The 23,584-nt window shown below is 50.8% G+C and overlaps 7 protein-coding genes across 10 annotated transcripts; 2 read left to right on the top strand and 5 right to left on the bottom strand.

The window, feature by feature from the left end:
• Nucleotides 1-188: 188 nt before the first annotated feature.
• On the top strand, nt 189-877 carry LOC126572210 (uncharacterized). The gene is made up of 2 exons (XM_050231348.1): nt 189-319; nt 399-877. The coding sequence occupies exons 1-2, from the start codon at nt 196-198 to the stop codon at nt 770-772; spliced, it is 498 nt and encodes a 165-aa protein (XP_050087305.1). The 5' UTR covers nt 189-195; the 3' UTR covers nt 773-877.
• LOC126572242 (HIG1 domain family member 2A, mitochondrial) lies at nt 850-1,476 on the bottom strand. The gene is made up of 2 exons (XM_050231398.1): nt 1,370-1,476; nt 850-1,261 (listed from the first exon to the last, which is right to left on the bottom strand). The coding sequence occupies exon 2, from the start codon at nt 1,226-1,228 to the stop codon at nt 896-898; it is 333 nt and encodes a 110-aa protein (XP_050087355.1). The 5' UTR covers nt 1,229-1,261; nt 1,370-1,476; the 3' UTR covers nt 850-895.
• An 863-nt stretch (nt 1,477-2,339) lies between these two features.
• Nucleotides 2,340-10,169, bottom strand: LOC126571650 (uncharacterized). Of its 2 annotated transcripts, XM_050230373.1 has the most exons (8): nt 9,981-10,169; nt 8,779-9,431; nt 8,572-8,695; nt 7,807-7,903; nt 4,945-7,736; nt 4,544-4,856; nt 3,661-4,033; nt 2,340-3,456 (listed from the first exon to the last, which is right to left on the bottom strand). In XM_050230373.1, exons 2-8 carry the CDS (start codon nt 9,411-9,413, stop codon nt 3,180-3,182), a joined length of 4,611 nt encoding a protein of 1,536 aa, XP_050086330.1. In that variant the 5' UTR covers nt 9,414-9,431; nt 9,981-10,169; the 3' UTR covers nt 2,340-3,179. The 2 variants fall into 2 exon arrangements, with proteins under 2 accessions (XP_050086330.1, XP_050086338.1); XM_050230381.1 differs by lacking the exon at nt 3,661-4,033 and having other exon boundaries at nt 3,300-3,456.
• Nucleotides 10,170-11,763: 1,594 nt separating this feature from the next.
• On the bottom strand, nt 11,764-13,177 carry LOC126572064 (rhythmically expressed gene 2 protein-like). Its single transcript, XM_050231090.1, has 2 exons — nt 12,968-13,177; nt 11,764-12,892 (listed from the first exon to the last, which is right to left on the bottom strand). Exons 1-2 carry the CDS (start codon nt 12,975-12,977, stop codon nt 12,003-12,005), a joined length of 900 nt encoding a protein of 299 aa, XP_050087047.1. The 5' UTR covers nt 12,978-13,177; the 3' UTR covers nt 11,764-12,002.
• Nucleotides 13,178-13,990: 813 nt separating this feature from the next.
• LOC126572133 (protein dj-1beta) lies at nt 13,991-15,329 on the bottom strand. 2 transcript variants are annotated; one of them, XM_050231203.1, is made up of 3 exons: nt 15,215-15,329; nt 14,835-14,955; nt 13,991-14,754 (listed from the first exon to the last, which is right to left on the bottom strand). In XM_050231203.1, the coding sequence occupies exons 1-3, from the start codon at nt 15,232-15,234 to the stop codon at nt 14,200-14,202; spliced, it is 696 nt and encodes a 231-aa protein (XP_050087160.1). In that variant the 5' UTR covers nt 15,235-15,329; the 3' UTR covers nt 13,991-14,199. The 2 variants fall into 2 exon arrangements, with proteins under 2 accessions (XP_050087160.1, XP_050087169.1); XM_050231212.1 differs by lacking the exon at nt 15,215-15,329 and adding an exon at nt 15,069-15,193.
• A 95-nt stretch (nt 15,330-15,424) lies between these two features.
• On the top strand, nt 15,425-20,913 carry LOC126571929 (uncharacterized). Of its 2 annotated transcripts, none has more exons than XM_050230846.1 (6): nt 15,425-15,554; nt 16,071-16,324; nt 17,501-17,853; nt 18,973-19,929; nt 20,288-20,440; nt 20,527-20,913. In XM_050230846.1, exons 1-6 carry the CDS (start codon nt 15,440-15,442, stop codon nt 20,600-20,602), a joined length of 1,908 nt encoding a protein of 635 aa, XP_050086803.1. In that variant the 5' UTR covers nt 15,425-15,439; the 3' UTR covers nt 20,603-20,913. The 2 variants fall into 2 exon arrangements, with proteins under 2 accessions (XP_050086803.1, XP_050086794.1); XM_050230837.1 differs by having other exon boundaries at nt 15,425-15,587.
• Nucleotides 20,914-21,743: 830 nt separating this feature from the next.
• On the bottom strand, nt 21,744-23,500 carry LOC126572044 (Golgi to ER traffic protein 4 homolog). The gene is made up of 3 exons (XM_050231069.1): nt 23,372-23,500; nt 22,796-23,195; nt 21,744-22,685 (listed from the first exon to the last, which is right to left on the bottom strand). Exons 2-3 carry the CDS (start codon nt 23,165-23,167, stop codon nt 22,026-22,028), a joined length of 1,032 nt encoding a protein of 343 aa, XP_050087026.1. The 5' UTR covers nt 23,168-23,195; nt 23,372-23,500; the 3' UTR covers nt 21,744-22,025.
• Between the last annotated feature and the right edge of the window lie 84 nt (nt 23,501-23,584).

Here is a 23,584-nt window from a genome sequence, read left to right as displayed (position 1 = left end):
CGTGGTTCTTTTTTTTTTTGAAAAATTGGCCGTTGGCATGAGATGAGACGAGCGGGTTGGATTTGTTGCTGGATGCTGCTGGCGCCACTCAAACCGACGGCACCGGTTAATGCGCCCAACCCGGTTTACGGTTTAGAGTTTTACGATATCGAAACGAACGGCCCGTTCCACTACCCAGCGGTCACCAATGGCGAGATGCTGGGGCCCGATGATGATGGACCGCGCACCGTCTTTCACGACCCCCAGTGTTCGTGTGCAGCACTCGGCTGCTTGTGCTGTACCGGGGTGCGGATGGAACGGTTTAATTTCAGCCAAAAAGGTATGTCGGCCCGCCCTATTATGCTCTACGGTGCAATCCCGATAAATGGTTTTTAATTTTCGCTCTCCAACGTCAACAGTTTGTTCGGCCATTAGCTACGAGCCGTACGATTTCGCCATCAATCTGGAGGTGTCAATGAATGACACGGCGGTGTACACGGGCACGCTCTCGGCGAAGAATCCGCCGGCACTCTGCCTACCGGTACCGGTACCGTACGTTCCCGTGATGGCCACTCTGTGTTTGCGGCTGTTCGATATCTACACGCCCGGGCGCAACGTGCACCTGTGTTTCGATCTGGAGGCCCGGATTTGGTCACAGCCCATCCTGGTGCTGCACTTCGAGTGTATGCGGATGGGGGCGGACGGGCTGCTGTTGCTCAAGCCAACCGACGGCGATGGCTTCCACCCGGCTCCGGCGGAAACCCGGATGCCCACGGAGGGGACGGTTGATTGAGAGCAGAGCTGCCGTGCTGCAACGAACGTTAGGGGGGGGGGGGGGGGGAGGAAAAAGAAATGTACGTTCCAGGGTGGTTACCTAACGAGTTTACAATATATGGTATATTCTTCCTGATAGCATCTACTTTTTGGAAGCTTCCTTGCTTCCGTACGTCATCCCCACGCCCACGATTAGCGCGATCACCGTGAACCCTTGCGCCAAGATACGGGCGCGCATCATGTACTGGGACATTTGGGACCGGCCCTTGCGGAAGTTCCAGAGCCCCAGCCCGAGCGCCGTCAGTGTCGCTGCGCAACCGATCGGCACCAGCGGGTTCTCCTTCACCTTACGAGCCATCTTTTCCTTCGTTGTTTCGGCGTGCATGCCGGAGAAATCGCTCCGCATCTGAATCCAATCGAGCTCTCCCTGTGACGGCAGATCCGCCGGGGCGGCCGCGTTCGAAACCTTTGCCATGATCGCCGATCGCCAAACGCTGTCCCGGGATCTCTGCAGGGTCGTGCGTGGAAAGGAGCGAGTGTTTTTTTTTTTTTTGGCTTATTTGATAATCACAGCCAAACCGGGTGCTTTTCCCAAGCACTACCTCCAAATACGTACCCGCGGATACTGCGACGCACTGGGAATTGGGAATGCGGAAAATGGAATTTCACCGGATTGCGTTACTGCCTGCGCCTTGGTTGCCAAAGAAAAATATTATGCTAACCCGTTTAGACCGACCCGGGTTCCAAAAGTTGAAGGTGCGGGAAAACTGGCTGCTCGCCTGCTAACGGCTCGGAAAAAAGGCGAAACATTTTCCCGACCCTCGGCTGAAACCCCTCGGCGAGTGCGGGGCGTTTTAAATTTTTTACCACGGGCGAATTGGTTTTGAAAAGTTCAAATTTAAATTGCACATAAAGCATGCACGACCTGTAAATTACATTGCTTCCGGGCAAAAAAAAAAAAGGACACTATTTGCTATGCATCTCAACAGGAAAGGGGAAAACTGCGTACGAACGAACCGCTGCTCTGTATGATTCATTCCATTCCATTTATTGCACCAAGGAGTCGCGCTTTACAAATTGATTTAATAATTTACTACTACGGTAACAATCTGTTTCGAGCCATTCGCTGTTGCCGGGTGGTCGCGACACTCCTTGTATCTTCAACAATAACATCAATAACAGTTCACGAAACAATTCTTATCATTTGTATAAATTTACCGATAGGGATACCAGTCGGACCAGTCTGGTGGTTCATTCCTGGTATTAGCTACAAGATTTTGACCCTCCCCCCCCCCCCCCTCTTTCGGAATCTACACATCTAGCCCGTTGGCATTTATATACCCTGCCCGAACGAAACATTGCACGCTTGTATTGTGTTGCTGCTGAACTCCAACATACCCATTCCTTGTCGGCGCGGTTCCTGATATAACTCTCACCAAATTGGTTAACATCCATTACTTAACATTTCTGGTGGTTCATGTGCGTTCACACACACACACAGATAATCTTATTGTCTGTCGTGTTGCGAAAATTAAATAAACGATTAATGGTTCATAAAAAAAACAAAAACCGAAAATCACACTGCATTCAATTACAAAACAGGTGTTGATTTTTCTTTTATAAATAACAATAACAACCATTAAGTGATTAAAATTACAATACTAGAGAAGCTTGAACATAAAATTAACACATTTTCGAACGCGGTGCCTTTACCTTTTCTCCTTTCTGTACACGCAGTATATAGGCAAATACATAAATAATTAGCAGCGATGAAAGATAACATCAGTATCATCAATACACAGCGCAAATATGCCCGCCGCTCCAATTTGATTGTTTCTATATTCCTTTCCTACCTACTTGAGATGAATTAAACATATTTGGTAAGACTCAACCATCACATCTCTTGTGTAATCATTCAGGGGGTTTGGGGTCCCAAAACACTACTGAGTAGAAACAGTCTGAGAAATGTGATTAAAACGTCTCATTAAAACGAATTCATGAACAAACAAACAAACAAACAAAAGATAGAGCAAATGGAAGTTCTCGTGGTAGCCACATTTGGAAACAGGAGAGCGAAGAGGTCTTTTCCAAACTCTATTCCGCGCTGCATGTGTTCCGCTTCTTTCAACAATCTACCCATGCGGTCATGGTCTATAGCAGCTATTCAATTCATGGTGTATAAAAATAACATTAGGGAAGCGTAATTGATTACTGTTGGAAACGAAAAGTAAGGTTCGCTTCGCTAGAGACGAAATCACAATTTTGATTAGCAGCTATAATTGGCATCATACGATCGAAGCCATTCGCGGGTAGGCTCGCTTAATTAATTAACCCTTTTCAGCGTTTCAAACCAATGGGGTCCATTCTTTGATTTGACTGCGCGCGTCATGACAGGTAGCGGATGGATAAAAACACATCTCTCGTCGTCAGTGGCGAAGTTTCCGCTCGTTGGCCACTCTTCCCTTGCGGTGATGGCGCCGAGGGCGTCCGGGGCGACCGGGGCGACCGGGGCGCCCGGGGCGCCGCTGTTGGCGCTGTTTCCGGCCCGTAGAGTAACGCTTAGCATCAATAGCAAGTGAAGCCATTCTGCTCCCTGCCCTATCGACAGTAGCGCGTGCATCGGTTGATGCCGTTGCGGCACGGTCCAGTTCCAGCATAGCCTGCTGGATCGCATGCTCGAGCTGTGGGTTCAGTTTACGGCTCCTGTTGAGTAAAAACCAAAAAGAAAAACCCCCACACATATTTCAGTATTAACATTTCGAGCATTACAATCGCAAGGAAGACGTTGACTGTTGAGTCGTGCATGAGATGAAAGGTCCGCACGTCCTATACGAAGGGGGGGCGCACGCTCATCGAACGGCCCGACCCGACCAAACCATCTCGGAATGTCAACCATAAGTTGCTCACTTTCTCGCATCCTTCTGCGCCCGGTGATGTGCGTCGAGGCCTTCGGAGAGACTTTTCAACGTGGCCACCGCCACCTTTTCGGCGCTAATGCGCCGAATGCCAAACCATCGCACCCACACACAATCGTCCGTTGGCCAGCGCTCGCGCTCTTCCTGCAGACCGGCGGCGGCGGACGGTCCCGGCCACACTTTGCCCGGCCAGGCCGGATATCCTCGTACCGCGCCCCACACCAAATCGCCAACGCCAAACCGGCAGGTCGCTGCCGGTGGTGACTCGGTCTCGGTCGGGCCGCAAACGCCGGCGGTATCCGGTGGGCGAATCGGCGGAATCGTACCGCGCTGCGACGAACATCCTGGACCTGGACTCATAGCATCTGAATTTCGCCCCACCCAAAAAGGTAACAGATACTTGGTATCAGTTGTTGTAAAATCGCATTGCTGTGGGTGAGTGTTAAACTATGCCATAGAACTTATGCCAGCGGCTAGGAAAAGGGTTAAACGGTTTAGTCCAGACCGTGAAATATTAGCAAGTGATAATTAGCAAGTGAGCCCCGCCCAACACACAAAAAGGCCGCATATCGTACCGAGTGCATTTGAAAGAAACTGATCTTTCCCTGATTAGGAAAACAAAACAAAACAAAACAAAACAAAAAAACAACAACAGTTGCAATCACAGCGATGTTTGGTTAGCAGAAAGAGAAGTGAAGTTGGATTAGGATCAAATCTCTACCCAAAACGAAGGTTACGAAGAAGGTTCATTAGCGGTAGAAGGTTAGATGAAATACTAGCTGAGTGTCGCTGATAGTCGGATCAAACTTTACTGCACCGTTACTACTGGGCGTCTAGCTAAAAAGGGAGGGGGCGGAGGGGGTGGTTTTGCTTACCGTTCGAGTGCTGTTTCGCTCGTCCCTCCAAAGCATCGACCACCATGGGAACGCTGCGTGGCACCTCCTTTAAGGGCGATACACCGATACCAATCGGTAGCGGATACGCTCGCTGGCCATCGCCACCGAATGCCAGCCCGTTCCGGTTCGTTTCGTTCCCATTGTCGTCCAGCATTGCGCAGCGGTTGTCGTTGCTCGTCAGCGACACGGTACGGTGGTCTGGTCCCGTTCTCTTCGCCGGTTGTTTATCACGTGCCGTGCGTGCTGCCGGTTCGACCGATTCCACGCTAGCAGTACATTTGTTGATTGTAGACTGTAGAACAGAGCAAAAGGGGGGAAAGGGGAACGGTTGTTAACTGTAGAAGGTGTAGTGGTAGGCAGGAAAGTAGGTAGACACTCACCGTACTACCATCGATGCCGGCTGCACAACCACCTTCCTTGAGGTAGTAAATGCTGGCCGTGCTATCGGCCACCTTTACCTCCGCCGGGGACCCACCGAACTTACTGAAACTCTCCGAGCTAATCGCGTGGCAGCGTGCCGTAGTGTCGCAGTGCACAAGCACTGGCTCGGCGAACGGTGTGCCCGCATCTAGTAGCGCCGTGTCCGCGGTAGCCGCACGTACACCGTCCACCTTACGCGCACCGCTAGCCGCCAGCGCTATCGGTGGTTGTAGCTGCAGTGGAGTGCAGTGCGGTGCTAGTTGGGTAATCGATTTCGCACCAACGACATTCGACGAAGTGGCCGCGTTACTTCCAACGTAAGCACCACCACCACCACTACCACCAGGCGCACTGTCACCACTTCTGATGCCATTAAAAGAGGTAGCAAAAACCGACGGCTGCAGTACGGTACCCGGCGAAACGTGTCTACCGTTGCCGTTCGCACCGCTACCGGCGATCAGCGTGAACGGCTGGTGGGTTATAGTGGGCAGAAAACTCGCGGTCGGTTTGCTGTGTCCCGTGGGCATGCTTTGCGTGCGTAGTACGAGGCCGGCCGGTGCCGTTAGCACCGGTGTCGTGCCACCGGTACACTGTGACACAGATTGTACCTGCAGTAGCGTCGCGGTAGTGTTGGTCGCATCGGCAGCCACTATCATGCCGGTGGTCGGTAGCAGGATGGTTTGGCTGTGCCCGAGCAAATTGTATGCAGCCGGTTGCCCTTGGTTGTGATGGTGCAGTTGCGTGTGCGTGTTCGCCGCCGCCGCCGCCGCCGCCGCCGCCATTACGATCTGTGTAGAAGAGCCGAGGGTACCGAGTGTGTTCGGTTTAGAGGCGGGCACGACAGTGATACCGGCTAGGCTGGGCGTGAGCTGAATGTTCTGCAAGCTGGCATACGGATTGACCTGCACAAACGGTCCTTGCAGCTGCATTGCTGGTGCTGGTGATGGTTGCGGATGGTGATGATGGTGATGGTGATGGTGTACCGGTTGCTGTAGCTCGACCGAGGGACTCGAGAGCAGTATGTTACCAGCACTGTTGTTTGAGTAGGTGGATACAATCGTTGGATTGACCTTTGCCCTTTTGATCGTTTGCAGCTTATTCGCTCGAATCGAGGCACTGTCTTGCGCACGGTCACGTGGTGCCGTCACGCTTGGGTTGCTATTGTGCACTTCCAACTGACCGGCGGCAGCGGGTTTGCAGAGGAGCGAGGTAAAGCACGATAATGCGGCACTATCGTTCGTGCTAAAGAGGGGCGTACTGGTGAAGCACGTTGAACCGTTGTTGGATGTATCCGCCGGCATGTTTACCATCGGGGAAGCGGTTGGCGGCCCCGGTGGTGACGCCAACGCAAAGCCAAGCTCGTTGGTCACCAGTGGCGCCTTCACACCCGGTTGGCGGCTGCTTGCTACGACGGTATTTGCCGTTTCGCTCGACAGTACCCCGTTGATGGTTGCTAACATTTGCGCCGGGGGCGCGGTATTGTTTACGATAATATTCGTACCATTGAGCAGCACGGGCGTTACCGTTCCGTCGCTGCCAACAACGTGATTCCGATTGATATCGTAGCCCGCCAGTTGCGCTGGCGGTTTTGCCGCCCCAATGTAGCACTGATCTGGCGATGGGCGTACCGGGTAACCCGTGAGTTGAAAGTGGTTCGCCTCAGCACTCGCTGGCGCGTTCTGATCGATGACAACGATGTGGCCGGTGCCGGTGGAAGCCATCGAACCTCCCGCCAGAGTCTGTACGTTGGCGGGATACGAAGTGGGCTCCATTTTGCCTGCCATGGTTCCAGCGGGCAGCATTTGCTGGCAGGACGCCAGCGACGTGTTTACCAGCTTCACAAACGGCCCAGCACCACCACTGGCTGGCTCGCTGTTCCGTGCCGGGTTCAATTTGGTTTGCTTTGCCGGCGAGCACGGATCGGGCACGGCGGAACGCGCCTCGCTACGGACAGCGAGGGACGCTTTCGGCTCAACATTTGCCGCGGGGGTGTTATTGGTTTTTTGGTTGCACTTTCGCCTCACTCCACCGACTAACTGGACTTCGGTGGCGATTGGCGCTGACCCAGACGACGAAGGCGCCCGGTTTTTGCTCGCCACCGGTGGGCGTTCCTTTTGCAACGTGTCCACCACCGTGTGCACCATCGGCACTATCCGGTTCACCGTTTTACTGCGGCAAAGTGGGGCGGCTTTATTCGCGGCCGTTTCGCTGACGGTTGCCGCTTGACGGTTGCTGGCCACACCACCGGGCACCGGTCCCGGTGACCGGCGGTCGGGCGAGTGGAGAATGGATATTGAACTGTGCAACATGGCCGTCTGCTGGTTCAGGTAGCCCGTTGGATCATCCTTGAACGTGACTTTCTTCTCCCCGGGTGAGCTCTTCGTCGCGGCGGCACTGCCACCATCCACCGCTCCCTTTGCCGGGTAGTCTGTGGTTTGAATTTGATTTTCACCGATCGATATACTGAGTGGTTTGGTTTGGGCCGCCTGAGACTGTGCTTGTGTGTTGAACACGAAGGTGGTGGAAAGAGGACCGGCAAGTTTCGTCGCTAGCGGCAGCTTCGTGGCCTGGGTGGTCACTGGGGCCGCCACAGCAGCAGCAGCAGGATTGGATAGCGATACCGGAGATACACTTTTGCGCCAGGATGGTATTTTTTTCAACGCTCCCGAGCGGGCTTTACGATTTGTGGTGGTCAGTTCGTGCTGCGCTCCTGCACTCGAGAAAGGATTCTTACGATCCAAGCCAACGGATGCTGCAAAATTAAAACCAAAAAACAGTCAGACGTGTGCACACTTTGCGAAGGTAAACACAGTAACATTTACCTGTATGGGCCGTTTCAGAGCGAACCGTCGACGAAGCAAACGAATGTGAACAGAGTGTTTTCCCATTTTTCGATGTTTCCAACATTAAGTTCGGTACCTGAATGTTTCGAACGGGGAGAAATTCGAACAGGAAAAATATGCAATTGGAAAACATATCTACAGGGTGTAACCCATAAGCAAGAAATATGAGAATGTTTCCATTGCTCTGTTTTGGATTTTGTCGCGAGTGTGCTTCGCACGCAAGAAAAAATCTCGTAGCAATAACAGCGGTTCTCAGAAGTAATCTTTGGCATTGTTTACAGGGTTAAACGTTCTATTCAGGGCTGTGTTCTGAAGGGCCAAGACCTAGAAAACACGCGTAGCAGGTCGGCAACGTTGGTTTCCCTAAACCAACGTTCTCAAAGTCGGTGCCCATCCAGTACCGTAAAAACTACTGGGCCGATCGTTTTGAAAGTTTTTACACATAATCTTTACACTCTTTGCCAGGTAGTCCCGTCGAGATTTTGTGAAAATTGTTGATACTTTTTTTTTACAACAGATTTGTGAAGTTCGTTTTTTATGGCAGAATCGCAAAAAGCATCACTTTTGCAACTTCAAAAATCAGGCCACAAATCGTAAAATAGGAAATTCAACAAAAACTCTCCGGGGCTACCTAGAGAAACTTATCAGCTTTCTAACGAGTATCGATTTGTACTTTTTCTGGCGACCCATCACGCAGCAACGATGGTTTTTGTTTTTATGGTACACCCTGTAATCCCCCCTTACCTGACAATCGAACTGAAAGAACACATCGGGATGAAACGGACACGGTAGACCGCACTTACAGGTGCCAGCGGAAAGCAGATACTCCCGTACTTGCTTCAAATTGTGCAGCATCTTCTCCGAGGGACTACAAGAAGGAAAACCCCAGAAAAATATAAAATCGTCAATCCCCCCTTTCGGACTCTCCCATGCCCCTCCCGGGTGAATTACCTTATATAAACGACTACTTGATTGCGCACCACTCGCCGCCAACCTGGAGCGACATTGTACTGTGCCTCGGGTTGGCCCGCAATCGTCTCCGATGCCGCTGTAGACCGCGGGCCTGCCGGCACACTGTCCTTCGCCTCACGGGAACATTTCGCAAATGCTATCGTCCGTACGGCGGCGGCGGTGGCGGCGGCGGCGACGGCGGCGGCGGGGCTTTGCGATTGCGAGCGCGCCGGAATGCTAACCTGCAGGGCACCACTGCCAGCAAAGCTGACAATCGCATTCAAGCCACCCGCTGGCGGGCCCGCTGGCTTTGGTTTGGCGGGTGCATCCACCGAGCGTGCCCCGAGCTGGCCACTGCTGTCGGTATTATCCGCCATCACGACCTTCCGCACGGTGCCAACGGTGCAAACGGGCACGGGAACCGCGCAGATCGGTGCCGTCGACTGGTGCATCCGTGGTAGCACCGTCGCTAGCTTACGCACCACGCTTGGTGTGGCGTTCGGTGGCAGAACATTCGTCGGTTTCCTTCTGCTGGCCGGCAGAATCATCGGGGAGGAGGGTTTTGCGCGCGGTTGTATCGGGTGGTGGCCTTCGCTAAACTTCCGCTTCTTGCTGTCATACCGAGCCGCTGCCATCGCCTAGCCTAGAAACGCCTTTGCGGAGTTAGGCAAGAGAGTGACACATTTTGATGAATTAGCAAAAACAAAAAAAAAACACACGAACGCAAACGCCGCTTCTTCTCGCTTCTGATGTTAAAACGAATCCAGCTGCAGCTCGTGCAGTGGGGCCGAGCGGTTACAAAGGGCTGTTAACGCAAACGAAACGTAAACTATCACCCCTTTTTGAAACACCACCACCCAGCCCAGGGGGGGTGGTGGCTGAGTCACAGGTGCATTGTGGTGCTCTAGCTCCCCCTTTCCAACGCCTTTACGCACTGGTCATGTTGTTCCCCCTCAAGGCCTTTTACATTACGCGACGTACGACGCAAGACTGGTGCCCGGACCAGTCCGGGTGAGTAGAGGGCCAGGGCGGGGGCGTAATTTTCATGCATTCACGTCACAAAAAAAAAACACCTCTTTCACCACACACTACACTCTCTCACACACAGGGGGTACACAGTTTTGCACGACGAGAGTGCACGAGCTCGGGAAGCTAGACGTGTGCCAGCCTGCCAGCCAGCCAGTTTAGACGGTTGTACATACCCTGCCCTACATGATATAATCCGGACGAACGGGAAACGGTTTGACACACATTCCACGGTGGCCCCCCCTACACACAAATCATAGCGTTTTTTTTTTGTTTTTTATTTGGTTGGAAGCTCCACCGACACCGCAGATTCCACAGCACAGCGCTTGTTTGCTTTCGTGCTGCGCACCTGCTCTCGTGGTGGCGCTCTGTGTATCACTGCATGCGCTCCGCGTTAGCTATAATATATGCTCTCCTTCTGACTGACGGGCGCACGAATCCGGGAGCGGGCTCGCGAGAGAGAGAGAGCGCATGATTTGTTCTCGCGAAACTCGCGCGCGCTCGCACACCCCCAAAACACGCCGCGAGTGTCACACCGAGGTAGCCCCCCCCCCCTCCCCCCGTCCCGAGGACCCTGCGTTTGGTGGCGAGCATCGGTGCATACAGCATAGCCACGTTTCCTTTGTTTGCGACGCCGCCGCGACGAAGGAACCAGCTGTGGCGCTGCATCAAAGCAAGGATACGGTGTTTTAATCGGTTCGCTATCGGGATTTTCGGGCACGCAACACGCAGCAGACTGAGAGGACGCAATAATGCTATTCATTTGTTCTGTTCGACTTGGTATTGGGTTCTTTTTGTTTTTTGTAATCTCCTTCCGCGGTGCTGATTTTGCTTTTTATTGTCCAGTTATTTAATTTTAATTTAATTTTAATATTTTCCCCCCCACAGTTCAATTCAAATTCAATCATTTATATTTTCTTAACGGGTGGACCAATTTCTATCATCAGAGTGTTTTGTTTTAAAGAGAAACTTATACAAATCAATTAAAAAATATGTTTCGGATTCACCCCCCACTCCTACCCTTTTTTACGAGCTTCAAACCGCTTCTAAACTCCAACGCACGTGTCACGGACGACTTTCAGTGACATTTCCTCCCATAGTTTTGAGATTGTTGCTTCAAAGTGAATAAAATTAGACAATTGTTTGTTCGTTTAGGTTCAATAAATATATAAACAAATGATAAAGGGTTAAGAGCTGGTGAACTGGGAGGCGATTCATTCTTTACTAAAAAATCAAGTTATATTGTTCGTGCACGAGGTTTGAACCCAAATTGCTCCTCCAAGAGCGCACCATCATGCTGGAACACATAATTTTCGTTCCTTAATGTTTCTGAACCACAATCTATCGTTTTTGGACATCACACCTTTGCTCTAGAACGAAAAAAGGCTTTTCATCAGAGAACACACAGTCGTGCCCAGCGTGCCGCGATACAAGAAAAGTTGCTGTTTCATTTGTTTTTTTTTTGTTGGTTAGCTTCCGAAATTCCGTGAGCTTTCTATTTTTCATAAACATTACATTCTAGCTCCTAATTAAAAAAAATGTATACGTAGTTGATATCAAAACTTTCAAATTTGTAACCATTCTTCGTATCGAACGTTGAGGATAACGTGCGGATACGTTCCCGAACGGTCTTGGTCACTTTTTCAGTACTAGCCGACCGCTTTCACCGCGATCTTTTTTTGTAATTTAAAGAGGAAGTCGTAAGCTATCTTCTAATGGTTTGATATACGAAATCGCGCTTGATTCCAAGATGCTTCAAGGTTTTGAAAATAGGGCTGAGACGCTTCCTTGCTCAACATCGTTTTTTATAACACAGACACGTAATTGTGTCATGGTTATTAAAATTAGACCCCCTACATGAAATAGACCAATTCAACTGTTAAAATCTTAAGTAAACACTACAATTTGAGAGAACAATATTGATACTTGGGCTAGGTGCAGTGAACATACCAAAAATCGTCCAGCAAGCAAAGTGTATGAGAATATATTGGACACGGTGTAAATATTGCTTTGACCAGTTCTTTTCCGCCTTTTTTCTCTCTCTCTTTCTCTTTTTTTTCTTCAATTATTTCCTAACAACATCACACACTGTGCTGCTGCCAACCAGACTCCTACTCCATACCGTTTACACATTAGTTAACGTATTTTTTTTTTCTTTAAATGAATGACATCCAAGATTCGCCCGGTGGTCCCGGAGCTCACCAACGAAAGGTGGGTGCCAACGAGAGGCACGATTGGAGTTCGGGAATCCCGGCGAATATGTGATGGCCCTGTATGTGGCGGCACTTATCACTTGCCCGCGCCTTACCGGGCACATTGACCAGCAGGGCGTGCCAGCCGGCACCCCGGGCCCCCTGGTAATCTTCCACGCACAGATTGCCGATGTGCAGTGCTTCGTGCGGGTGAATGACGCCTTCCGCCAGACCGTTCGCCCTTCGCAGAGCGGCGTGGAAAATGGTGGGATCAGGCTTTTCCCTTCCGATTCCATAGCTGGTAAGCACAAAATCGACGCCGCCGCCGCCGCCGCCACCGTCACCCGGTTTGAGCAGCTCATGCCGACGCAAGATCGTCGGCAACCGGGGATCGAAATTCGACACGATACCGAGGAGCAGTGGCTGGTTGGATGGTTCGGTGGTCTGCCGAAGCTGCTGCAGAAAATCATCCACCCCGGGACGTTTCTTCCAGCACACACCAGCGGCATCGCGCGTGTAGTCTTCGATCAGCTGGTCGGCGATCCTGAGCAGCAAACCGGATGGAAGTTCGTTCGCACTTCGTTTGGCCGCATCCAGTATGACACGCTCGACCAGGGTGCGCCACCACCAGCGCCAATTTTCCACGTTCGGTACACGTTCATCGAGGTGTGCGGGAGGGGAGCTGCACCCGAAATTGGGATGTTGTGTTTTCAACACTCGGAAGCAGCGCCCAAACGAGTGGGCAATCGCTTGCTCGTCTATCGTGAGGCCTAGATTCGGTTTCAGCACACCGTTTATCACCTGTGCATAGTAGCATTCGGGTGGTGTTGCATACTCCAGCAAGGTATCGGTTACGTCGAAGGTGATTAAGCGAAAGCGGGACAGATTTTTCCGCACTACAAAAAGAAAAACATCCATTTTTTTTCAAAAAAAAACTTCCCATCCAGCACCAAACGGGAACTGCTACTTACAGTGGTTCATCGTCGATGGAGACGCAAGCGAATGCTAGCGAATTGCTCAATTATGTAATTGGCGGCGCGGTGCTTTGCAAAAGAGGGTAGCTTTAGTTTTCCGCGGGCGTTACTGGCATACTGCTTCCGAATAACAAATCCACCACACACCAGTGTAATTACACTCGCACGGTTCTCATTCAAAACACTTCGACGAGGCGGCACCGCTCAAGCTAAAGCTCCAAAATGTCAATAAACACTTGTCCGGACGGGAGACGTCAGCTATCAGCTGTTTGAATCTGTATTCTCCACCCACCCTCTCTGGTCGCGGTCGGCAACGTTCGGAATAAAACGACCAACGAGCCGCGCTTGCTATTTGCTTTGGGATCTGCGCTTTATTGTTTCTACATTACCTGATATTCGCCTTATAAAGCTTGGAACACTTAATATTTGGCCGCACTCTTCTACTCACTGTAGCGCTCCTGGTGGTCGCTTTGCTACACTTGCGTTGGTGTCTTTTGAAAGGTCCAAGTGTTTTCTTTTAGTGAGGAAAAATGCGTCAAAATCGAACCACACCTTCAATAGTTATTGCGCAATAAAACACGAAATGAAATTTCCCGTAAATTACACATTTGGCAAGCGATCTCTGCAGTTGTCGTTTGAAAACGTAGGGGGTGGTTTTATGGCGGGAGGATTCATGAACGGCCGTTTGTACAAAAAGAGAATGCCTGGAAAAGATCGGTTTTATCTTTTATTAAGTCTCATAAAGGTCCAGTTAAATTTTGGTCCGCACTTAGCAAGCTGCCATTCCCAGTACAGAGAGCATATAAATTGGTTTCGAAACAACATTGCATTGATTTCATGCCAAAAATCCTTCAAACCACCAATTATAAGAGGGCTATTATCAACTAGTGGCTACAGAAACATTGTAAAATGATTAAAAATCCATTTGTAATGTGCAAATGGTGTGAAAAAATGGCCTGATTGAGTCTTCTTCCACCGACTGTGCAGAAAATGATGTGTAGCATAAAACCCAAAAGTGCATAAATTCATCCGCAACGACGGCACAACAAATTTAATCGCTATTTTGAGCTGGATAGCTAGATAAAATATCTACAAAAAAGGACACTTTTACCATGTGGTCTAGCTTATTTCTAGCCTGAGAGGTGACCTGTTTTATGCGGCACAAATATGAACTGTTCCATGCTTTATCGCAACTCACCGGTCCCGCGTGTTGCCGTGTTCGTTTCCGTTCAATGGGGCCACTGGTAGAGCATGGCGCTCGCTACCTTTTCCGCTACCTCCTGGCTCACCAGCGCTGCACCGACCGTCAAGGCAAAATCAAACGATGTCGCTGGGCCCATACTGGTGATGAGGTTGCCATCGCGTACCACCCGCCCGTTTGGCGATTGGTCCGGTTCCTGCCATGCGTATCCCGCACCGGTAAGCGTATCCTTGAAGGCCGGATAGGACGTGAGGCGGCGGCCCCCGAACAGTGAACCGTGAGCGGCAAACACGGTCGGTGCGGCACAGATGGCGGCCACGATTTTCGTTTCGCTTTTTTCATAGTGACGCAGCAGCTCGCCGACTGCCGGTGCCTGGGCCATCAGGCGGGATCCTTCGAGGCCCCCGGGAAGGATGATGGCATCGGGAAGGGTCGCTTCGTCGCGGATCTGCTCTCGCACGTATTTGGCCAGCGTTACGTCCGCTTGCACGTTAACGTTGCGGGAACAGCGGGCCACCAGATCGGCGTTGCTTGGGTCCGTGGCCCCGTCGCCGCCCTGTACCAGGGCGACTGTCACATCAATCTGTACGAAGGGTAGAAAGTGGGGGAGTTAAAATCTTTTTTTTTTTTTTTTGGGGCTTTGGCTTGGGCTGCGCTGCTCACATCGCAACGGCGCAGCACGTCGACGGCCACGACCAGCTCCATCTCCTCGGAGCCTGCGGCCAGCAGTGCCAGGGCACGCTTTTTCAAATTATTTCCCACCGAGGAAGCCATTGATTTGTTACTGAAATGGAGAAAAACACCGGTTTAGCAAACGATGCGGCACTTTAATTTAACTGAAATTGGAAAAAAAAAAGTTCATTCTATTGCTTTTGCGATCAGCTTTCCGCTCCGTACCCGTACGTGCGGCTATTCTGTTTGACCTTTCTCCCTTTAACTCTGTGCGTTGCAGCCGCACCACCAAGGCGATGTCAAAGCGCCTGTGTAGTGTGTAAGCACACTATGCTAAGGGTTATTTAAAAACTGGCCACATCAGGACTCACCCAGCAACGTGGTCGAACATGCAGCTCGCGGTGTCCTCGCACGCACTCACACTAATAGCATAATCTGATCTGGTGTTCGTTACAAGCAACGCATCGCTCGGGCGTACGCACAAGGTTTTCTATTTCTATTTCTATCTATTGCGCGCGCAGCGCTCTCTGTTTAGCAACCGGGCGAGGGTACACTCGCACCCAGCACAAGCTCTACCGACGTCACCATCCCTAGGCATGGACGAGACGAGCAGAAATAGTGCGAAGCTCGACATCGAAGGGGTTAGGCAGCAGTCAGTGAACGACGCGCTACGGGCGGACAGTCGAGCGAAGGAAAGCTACAAGCAAATTGGTGAGGCGGACATTAATCGCAACAGCACAAACGGTTGGTGGTTTTTTATTTTTAAATTACTGTAAGATGCACACCTAGTTTTCACGAGGATAACATTATTCGACTAGCAGTTAACCTAGGCTCAGTGCATGGTCCGTTGCTGGGAGTGGGTAGGGAAAGCAGGTACAAAAAAAAAAAAAAAATGCCCCATGGCGAGCGTAAGCTCGCAGGCAGCTTTTTGCACATTTGAACGTTCAACTGATGCTCTTCTACCACTCTCGTAGGCATACCAGGCGAATTTGAAAGTTAAAATGTCCCTAATGTACCTAGCTTCTATTTTTCCGCCACAAACATCTCTCGTGTGACCTTCGGGCATGAGCAAACTGGTTACCACATGTCATCATGTAACCTAGCGCGTAAATGATGGCCGTGCGTGCGTCAGAACAGCAGAAAACCCGTTCCTAAAATTATCTCGCATTATCTAACAAAATCTCTCTCTCTCTCTCTCTCTCTCTCTCTCTGTCGCGTTCCGTTCAGGCTTCGGTGATAAGTGTACTAGCAGCGGAGCGACCGATAACAGCTTCCAGATGCCACGCGAGAACGGCACGGGCGCCCGGGAGGGTGAGGACGAGCGGATGTTGAATGGTGGCGAAGGTGGCGGTGCCACCGTCGTCGTCCCGAGCAACGAGGACGCATCCGAGAAGGAGAAGCTTGCCCAGAAGGAGGTGGAGGTGAAGTTTATCTCCTCGTCCAACGGGGATGCCCGTATCGATCTGGAGGTGGAGAGTCAGGTATGTAGTTGCCACTGTTGAGCAAAAAAAAAAAAGAAAAAAATAGCGTAAAGCAAATTCTGGAGCGTCGAAACGAAAATAAAAGTTATTTAGTTCGGACTCGCAGCGCACTGGTCAGCGCATTACCGGCATGGTGCTGGAAGCGTCCTGATTTGGCGATGTTTTTTCTAAACTAAAGGACACCATGAATACTCTCGAGTATAAAGCAATTATGGCAGAATGTTAATGCTACCTCACGCAGAAGAAATCGTGGGTATTTCGCACAGGACAACGATCCAAACCATACATCAAAACTTATGGAAACATGGTTTGTTGGAAATAATGTGTCAGTTTTGCCTTGGCCATGTTGCGACACATATTATTGACATTTTTCCCGGAATGCTGATCCTTTGAAGAACATTGTGTAAAAATGTCGCTATCGCTACGATGGGCACCGATGGGCATGTCGCTACGATGGGCACCGTAAAAAGTACCTTTACGATGATTTGCCTACCAAAGTGTGATGCCATGGATTGAGTTTTCAATGAATGTTACTCAAAACAATACCAAATATTCTACAAAAGTTGTAGATTAATATGCAATTTACTTGAAAAAATAAAATAGAATGGTTACGTCACAAAAAATCGTCAAAAACGGGCTTTCCATTCCGGCAGTAACTTGTCCCGATTTGGTCGATTCACTTTCATAGCAAGAGTGCAAAAAGTTCCGTGAATGTTCCGAGGGCCAAAAGGAAAACCGTGTCCACTTAATTAATGTTTACCCTACCCTTCACTGATTTGCCTGATTGGCAAGCCATTTTTAATTGCCTTCTTTTATAATAAACCTTAAATTACTTGCAATTTGAATCCGTTGGCATTTTCTTTGTATTATTTTTGGCTCTGCTATGTTGTGCTATCATTGGAATACCTATAGATACAGTAGATGTGTGTAGGTTTTTCACCGTTTTCACCGGACGGCAACTGTTTTGGTGACTTTTAGCAAATTAACACCTCAGGCGCCCTAACGAGGCGTAGATGGTAAAGTCACGTCTCGTTAACTCACGTTAAAAGGGATACCGCACGGCGGACGAAGCGTGCGCCAGTTGTGTTTTGGGTGTACCGCTCGGCTGTTGCTGTGCTGTTGCTGCGGTCCTGATCGCCTTCTCCGGCTGCTTTTCTCCTCAACAACGATTTCCAGCAAACGTTCTCCGGCATGACCAAGGAGGAGCTGATGAAGTACGCCAACGACCCGTTCTGGGTGCGTCTCCGCTGGCTGCTGTTCGTGCTGTTCTGGGGTCTCTGGGTCGCGATGCTGCTCGGTTCGTTCTACATCATCTACGATGCGCCCAAGTGTTCCGCACCGGTTCCGCTTTCCTGGTGGCAGCAAGGACCGCTGATCGAGATCGACGAGACGCAGTACGAGTCGCAGCTCGAGACGGTTGCGCAGTACGGTGCGAAAGGGGTGGTGTACCGTTTGCCGGCCAACGAAACGTACTTCATCGAGTCGGAGTCGGTAAGGGAGAAGCTAGAGAAGCTGATCACCACCTTCCGGTAAGTGTGAAACCGTGCCCACCCTTTCCCACAAACAGGAATTACCCTCAATTAAGGCTGGCGGCCGGTATGCGCCGCTCAAAGATCCGCCCAACTTAAGAGTTGCGTCTTCAAGCCGTCGTTGATCTACTGAATGAAGTGCTTCCGTTTTGCGCGGCATATGCGCGAGCTATTGTCCCCCCCGGGGCCGGTGCTGGTGTGCCGAATTATGTGCTGGAAGCATGAATGGAAGCCGTTTAATGGGCAATTTTTCGTTTAAAACAGATAGCGTGCTAAGGCTGCCTCGATAAAAAAAGGGGGAAAAAAAAGAGAAAACTACTGTTTGCTGATAAATCCATTGCCGTGGCGATCACGTGGCCCACGGGTACGGGCAACTTTCACGCGCTATAAATACCATTTGCCTAAAGAGGAAAGGCGCTAACTCCTCTGTAATGTAGAAGAAGAAAAGAAAAAGCGCAAAATGTGCGAATGGCTATACCAAAGCAGCCAAGAACGCAGTCACCGTGCTGCGCCAAAGCTTGCCCCCACCCCCTCACGCCGCAAAAACGTAAACAAACGTAGGCCACGAAAACGTAAACAATGTCGTAAGCTAGAACAAAAGAATCCACCACTACGCGGCGAATAGCGTACCAAAGCGGAAGGTACAATTACAGCGCTGCGCCGTACTCCGCTCCCCCCCCCCCCCCTCCGCGCGGTGTCTAGGTCGGTGTCTACTCGTAGGTAGGCCGCCACGAAAACGTAAACAAAGTTGTAAGAATCCACCACTACGCTGCGAATAGCGTACCAAAGCAGAAGGAACGATTACTACTGCTGCGCCGAAACTATGCCCCCCCCCCCCGGAAATTCCCGGAATCGAACTGGGTCGGTGTCGATGCCGAGCCCCGAGTCGTCTCCGAGCCAGTTCGATTCCGGGAATTTCAGCGAGGTGGTAGTTCGGCGCAGCAGCCTAGTGACCGTTTCCTTTTGCTTCGCTGTTTTTGAGGGCGTGGAATTGCGTGCGTGCGATTCCGAGCGCCAATACAAAAACAATTGATCAATGAACGAAAATCAACCCTTGCATTTATTTTCTCTCTTAACGTGTTTTTTCTTTTTTTTTTTTGCACATTATGCGTACCATAGGTCCAAGCAGATTGAAGTGGTGATTGACATCACGCCCAACTTTGTAACGGCAGACGATCCACTGTACAAGCTGGCCCTGGAGAAGGGACCGAACGATCCGGCCTCAGCGAGAGCGTTCATCTGGAACGACCGTGCGACGCTGCCGAACTGGCTGTCGGTAGCGGAAACCGGTAGCGCCTTCAAACCCGTCACCGCCACCCACGCCATCCTGTCCCAGTTCGGGCCGGGTCGGTTCGATCTGCAGCTCAACGAAACGATCGCCAAGGAGAAGCTGAAGGGCGTGCTGAGGACGCTGATCGGGTACGGGTTCCGCGGGGTGCGCCTAGCGAACGCCAAGCACTTCATCGTCAGCAACAGCGGCAACGAGGAAGCGATGCCGAGCCCCGAGGCGAACAAAGCCCTCTCGATGGCGGACTACGGTTTTTGGACGCACATGAAAACGACGTATGTGGCCGGGTTGGGTGAGCTGCTGCACGAGCTCGCCGGTGTCGTGCACGGGGAGCTGCACGAGAACGGGTTCCTGTCGGTCACGGAGGACATCCTGCGCCCGGAAGTGTTCGCGTTCAACGGTACCCTGCCGATCGATATCCCGCTGTACGGTAACATCGAGTACGATCTGCGGGAAGCGAACAACGCGAACGCCACGAGAAAGCTCCGGCACGACATCGAGAACACGTACGAGGCGATCCGCGCGTACCGGACGTGCTGCGGTGGCCAACCGTGGCTGCAGCTGCGCTACAACAATGCCTCGCTGCAGTACCTCGGTGCGTCGGAGTACACCATCTTTAACTTCCTTCTGCCCGGTGTGCCACTGTTCGGTCTCGATGTGCTGACGGCCAATGGCGTTACGAGGGAGACGATCGAAACGCTGGAAAAGTTCCGCGCCTCACCTTCGTTCCAGCACGGCCAGTTCGCTGTGTACAACGATGCGTCCGCTAGTACGATTGCGTACATACGGTAAGTGGTGGTGCCTTGCAACGGGTGGTCGCTAGTTTGCCTTCCCTAATTCACTAACCGGGGCTAAGGGGGGGGGGGTTATCACTGCTCATTTTACTAATTCTCATTGCTCTCTTTACCCTTCATCTCGTGTGCTTCGTTGTGTGTGTGTCGTTCTGTATCTAATCGTACACGTAATTGTACACTGTGCGCTACTAATCAATTAATCCGGGACCATTGATGTGTAGACATATGTAAGTGGTTCTTGCCCGTTAACACTCTTCACTTAAATTGCAACAACCTCCAACATGAATTGCCGGCCGGAGATACGAATATATTAAAATACGCACTGCTTTTCGCTCTCCATCCCAATCTAAAGGCTAAAGTCCGGCAACCCCGGATACTTTGTGGCGCTAAATCTCGATCCGAGCGAGGAAAAGGTTGCCGATTTCAGCGGCATTCCCGGTATCGGCACTGAGCTGACGGTCGTGCTGACCAGCAACAACTACGCCGTCCCAGACGTAGCCATCAAGTGAGTAAACGCACCGCAAACCGCATGCCTCCCTGCAACGCTCGGCATTAATCTTGGCTCTTTTTCTTTCCATACTACTCGCGCAGGACAAAGGTGCAGGTGAAAGCGGTGCGCCTGTCGCCCAAGTCGGCCCTCATCGCCACGTATGTGCCGGCCAAGTAGGCACGCCGTGGTCGACGGTACAGGCGAAGCACAAATGAAATAGAAAATATATTGAACATCGCTCATAAATAATAATGCTTAATGCAGAGCAAAAGCAAAAAAAAAAAAAATAATATGCTCCGATGCACGCACCATCGTTCGGCAAATCTGTTCTGCTCGCTTTTTCTTACTATGCGCTATTCTCGTGATCGAGTAACGGGTTTCCATTGTGGCCAACACGCATTTGCCGTTACTGCAGGACACTGCCTATTGGGTGCGTGGCTAGCGCGCAAGTGGTGTCGAGATCGAAATAATATCGTTTATTGCAAGCATCTCACCGAACTGTTGTATTAATGTTACCCGAAATGTCACCCAAACTGAGCTGGCTAGACTGGCAACAAGGTGAAGAAGGAAGGTTAGGATTATGCTCGTTCACTGCCGGTAGTCCTCGTAGATGGGAAACGCATCGAAATCATGTTGAGATTATGGGGAGAGTTCGGTATTTTCGGGCCAAAAATAAGCCCGTTTTTGACGATTTGTTGTGGCGTAACCATTCAACTTTAGTTTTTCAAGTAAATTGCATATTAATCTACAACTTTTGTAGAATATTTGGTATTGTTTTGAGTAACATTCATTGAAAAACTAATCCGTGGTGTCAATTTTTGCTAGGCAAGTCATCGTAAAGGTACTTTTTCCCGGTGCCCATCGTAGCGACATGCCGGGTCATCCGAAATATACAAATCGATACTCGTTAGAAAGATTATAAGTTTATCTAGGTAGCCGCGGAGAGTTTTTGTTGATATTCCTGTTTTTCGATCTTTGGCAGATTTTTGAAGTTGAAAAAGTGATCCTTTTTGTCATATTTCCTGAAAACACGATTTTTGAAGGTTTGTTTTAAAAAAAGTATCAACAATTTTCACAAAATCTCGACGGGGCTATCTAGCAAAGAGTGTACGGATTATGTGTTCAAAATTTCAAACCGATCGGCCCAGTAGTTTTTACGCTGGACACTGACTTTGAAAACTTGGATTTTGAGCGTTGAATGTAACGCGGATTTAGAAAACTCTGTATCTTTGTCAGTTTTCCGTCGATTGATGCAAAACTTTCACACAATACTCTTGAAAGCATCAGCTTTCAGACTACTCTTGATGAACTTGTTAGGTTAACATTTGTTGGAAATTTGTTTTATTTTCTGTGATAAATAAGCACATAGTACAGGAAAGGACCGAAGGGAAATTAAGCTAATGCCCGTGCGCAGCAAATTATAACAACATGATATTTCCTCGTCGCTATTAATTAACTAACAAAAACAAATATTTTCCGAAAATCACGATAGAATACGTACGCATCGAGAGAATGAAAAAAGAACTCTGGCAAAAGGGTAATTACCACTTGAGCTACCGTGCACGAATGGGTAGGCGAATGACGGCCGAACCACGCCGAATCAATCCACATCACCGTGCATGCTGCTGCCTAGCTCGTTTTCGGTATCCCTCCGGCCCCCACCCCCCTCACCCTCAGTGGGCTCATCGTCGTAATCCGCGCTGAGATCCTGAATGAACTGGTTCAGCAAATCGCCAAACGCAAACGAACGCGACTGCTCCGGCTGGCTGGCGCCGAAAAACATCACACCGATCTTGCGCAGATACCTGTCGTACGATGGATCCCGTTCGAGCGCGGGCTTGTACAGATCGCACAGCGCACGGAACACCGCGTACTTGCGGCCCTCCTGCTCGATCGCTTGCAGCAGAAAGAAAAGGAAGTTCAGCAGGGGCCGCGCGAACGGCGGATCGGTGCAGGCTATCCGGGGATGAAACTTGATGTAGGTGGCAAACGTTTCCGTGGCGACGGCCGGCTCCTTCAGGCAGAGCAGCTGCAGTACCATCTGCGCGACGAACAGGTCCACCTCACCGACGTACCCTTTCGCCTGGCTCAGCTCGATTAGCAAAAACGCACAGCTAAAGCCGTCCCGCGACAGTGGATAGTGGTACCGGGCCTGGGGCAGGTTGTTCTCGTTGTACATGATTTGTGCGATCAGCTTGTGCATCAGCGGGTGGCCCATCGGTGATTTGGCCACCGTTCCGCTCCATTTAATAGCTTTCTCCTGTTCGTGTTCGGTAGCGGTGGAAGGGAAGAGAAGGAAATAAAAAACAAAACAAAAACGGAAACCTCCCATCACCCGGTCGGATCACAGGACAGAACCGTAAAGCTTACCAAAACTGTTTCCCGTTCGTTCACGGACGGTTTGATTTTCTCGATCAGCTCGCTCAGCCGCTTCATCCACTCCTCGGCTGGAAGGCGCGTCGTTCCGGCGGACTCCAGTGTCTGTATGATGAGCAGACCGAGATCGGCCCCGCTGCCGTACTGCAGGTGGTCGAGCATCGTGACCGCACCGTTGTACAGCAGCTCCAGCAGCTCGTCGTACTTTGCCTGCGCGCTGTAGCGAAAGTACAGTGTCCGGTACATCTGGTGCGCTTCGTAGAAGTTCCTGGCCTCCATCGACGTCCGCAGCTTTTCCAGCACGCGCGATACACCGCGGGCATGTTTGATCTGGTGCTCTGCCGTGCCTTGCTCCGCGGATGCCATCGCTCTATGGCTAGTTGTTGGCGGAACGCTTTGTAGGACGAAACAGAAAAAACAAAAACCCAGTTGGAATCGATAAACACAACAAGCAGCCTTCCCTTTTGGATGCTGGGTCGCCTGGGATGCCGGAGTGGCACTGTGCGGGCTCCGGGGGAATGCCCCGGGCCTGCGCCAGCAATTCGGGCCAACAGCTAGCCCTCTACCTACCTGTTTCGTGCGGGATTGTCCCTGTATCCTGGAAAAGCGATTTCGAGCTCCTGTATCCGCGAATATTCTCGATGACGACAGTGACGGCAGCCCGACCCGTGTATTAAGGGGATAATGGGCGAAAACGAGAGGCAAACGAGAAGGCGAGCGAGAAGGCGAGCCGCACACACCTGCAGTGTTTACGCGGAAGGGGTAAAAGATTGACAAGGACCT

This window comes from Anopheles aquasalis, chromosome X, assembly GCF_943734665.1.
Source record: "Anopheles aquasalis chromosome X, idAnoAquaMG_Q_19, whole genome shotgun sequence".
Classification (NCBI taxonomy): Eukaryota; Metazoa; Arthropoda; class Insecta; order Diptera; family Culicidae; genus Anopheles; species Anopheles aquasalis.
This window is presented reverse-complemented; position numbering and strand designations above follow the sequence as displayed.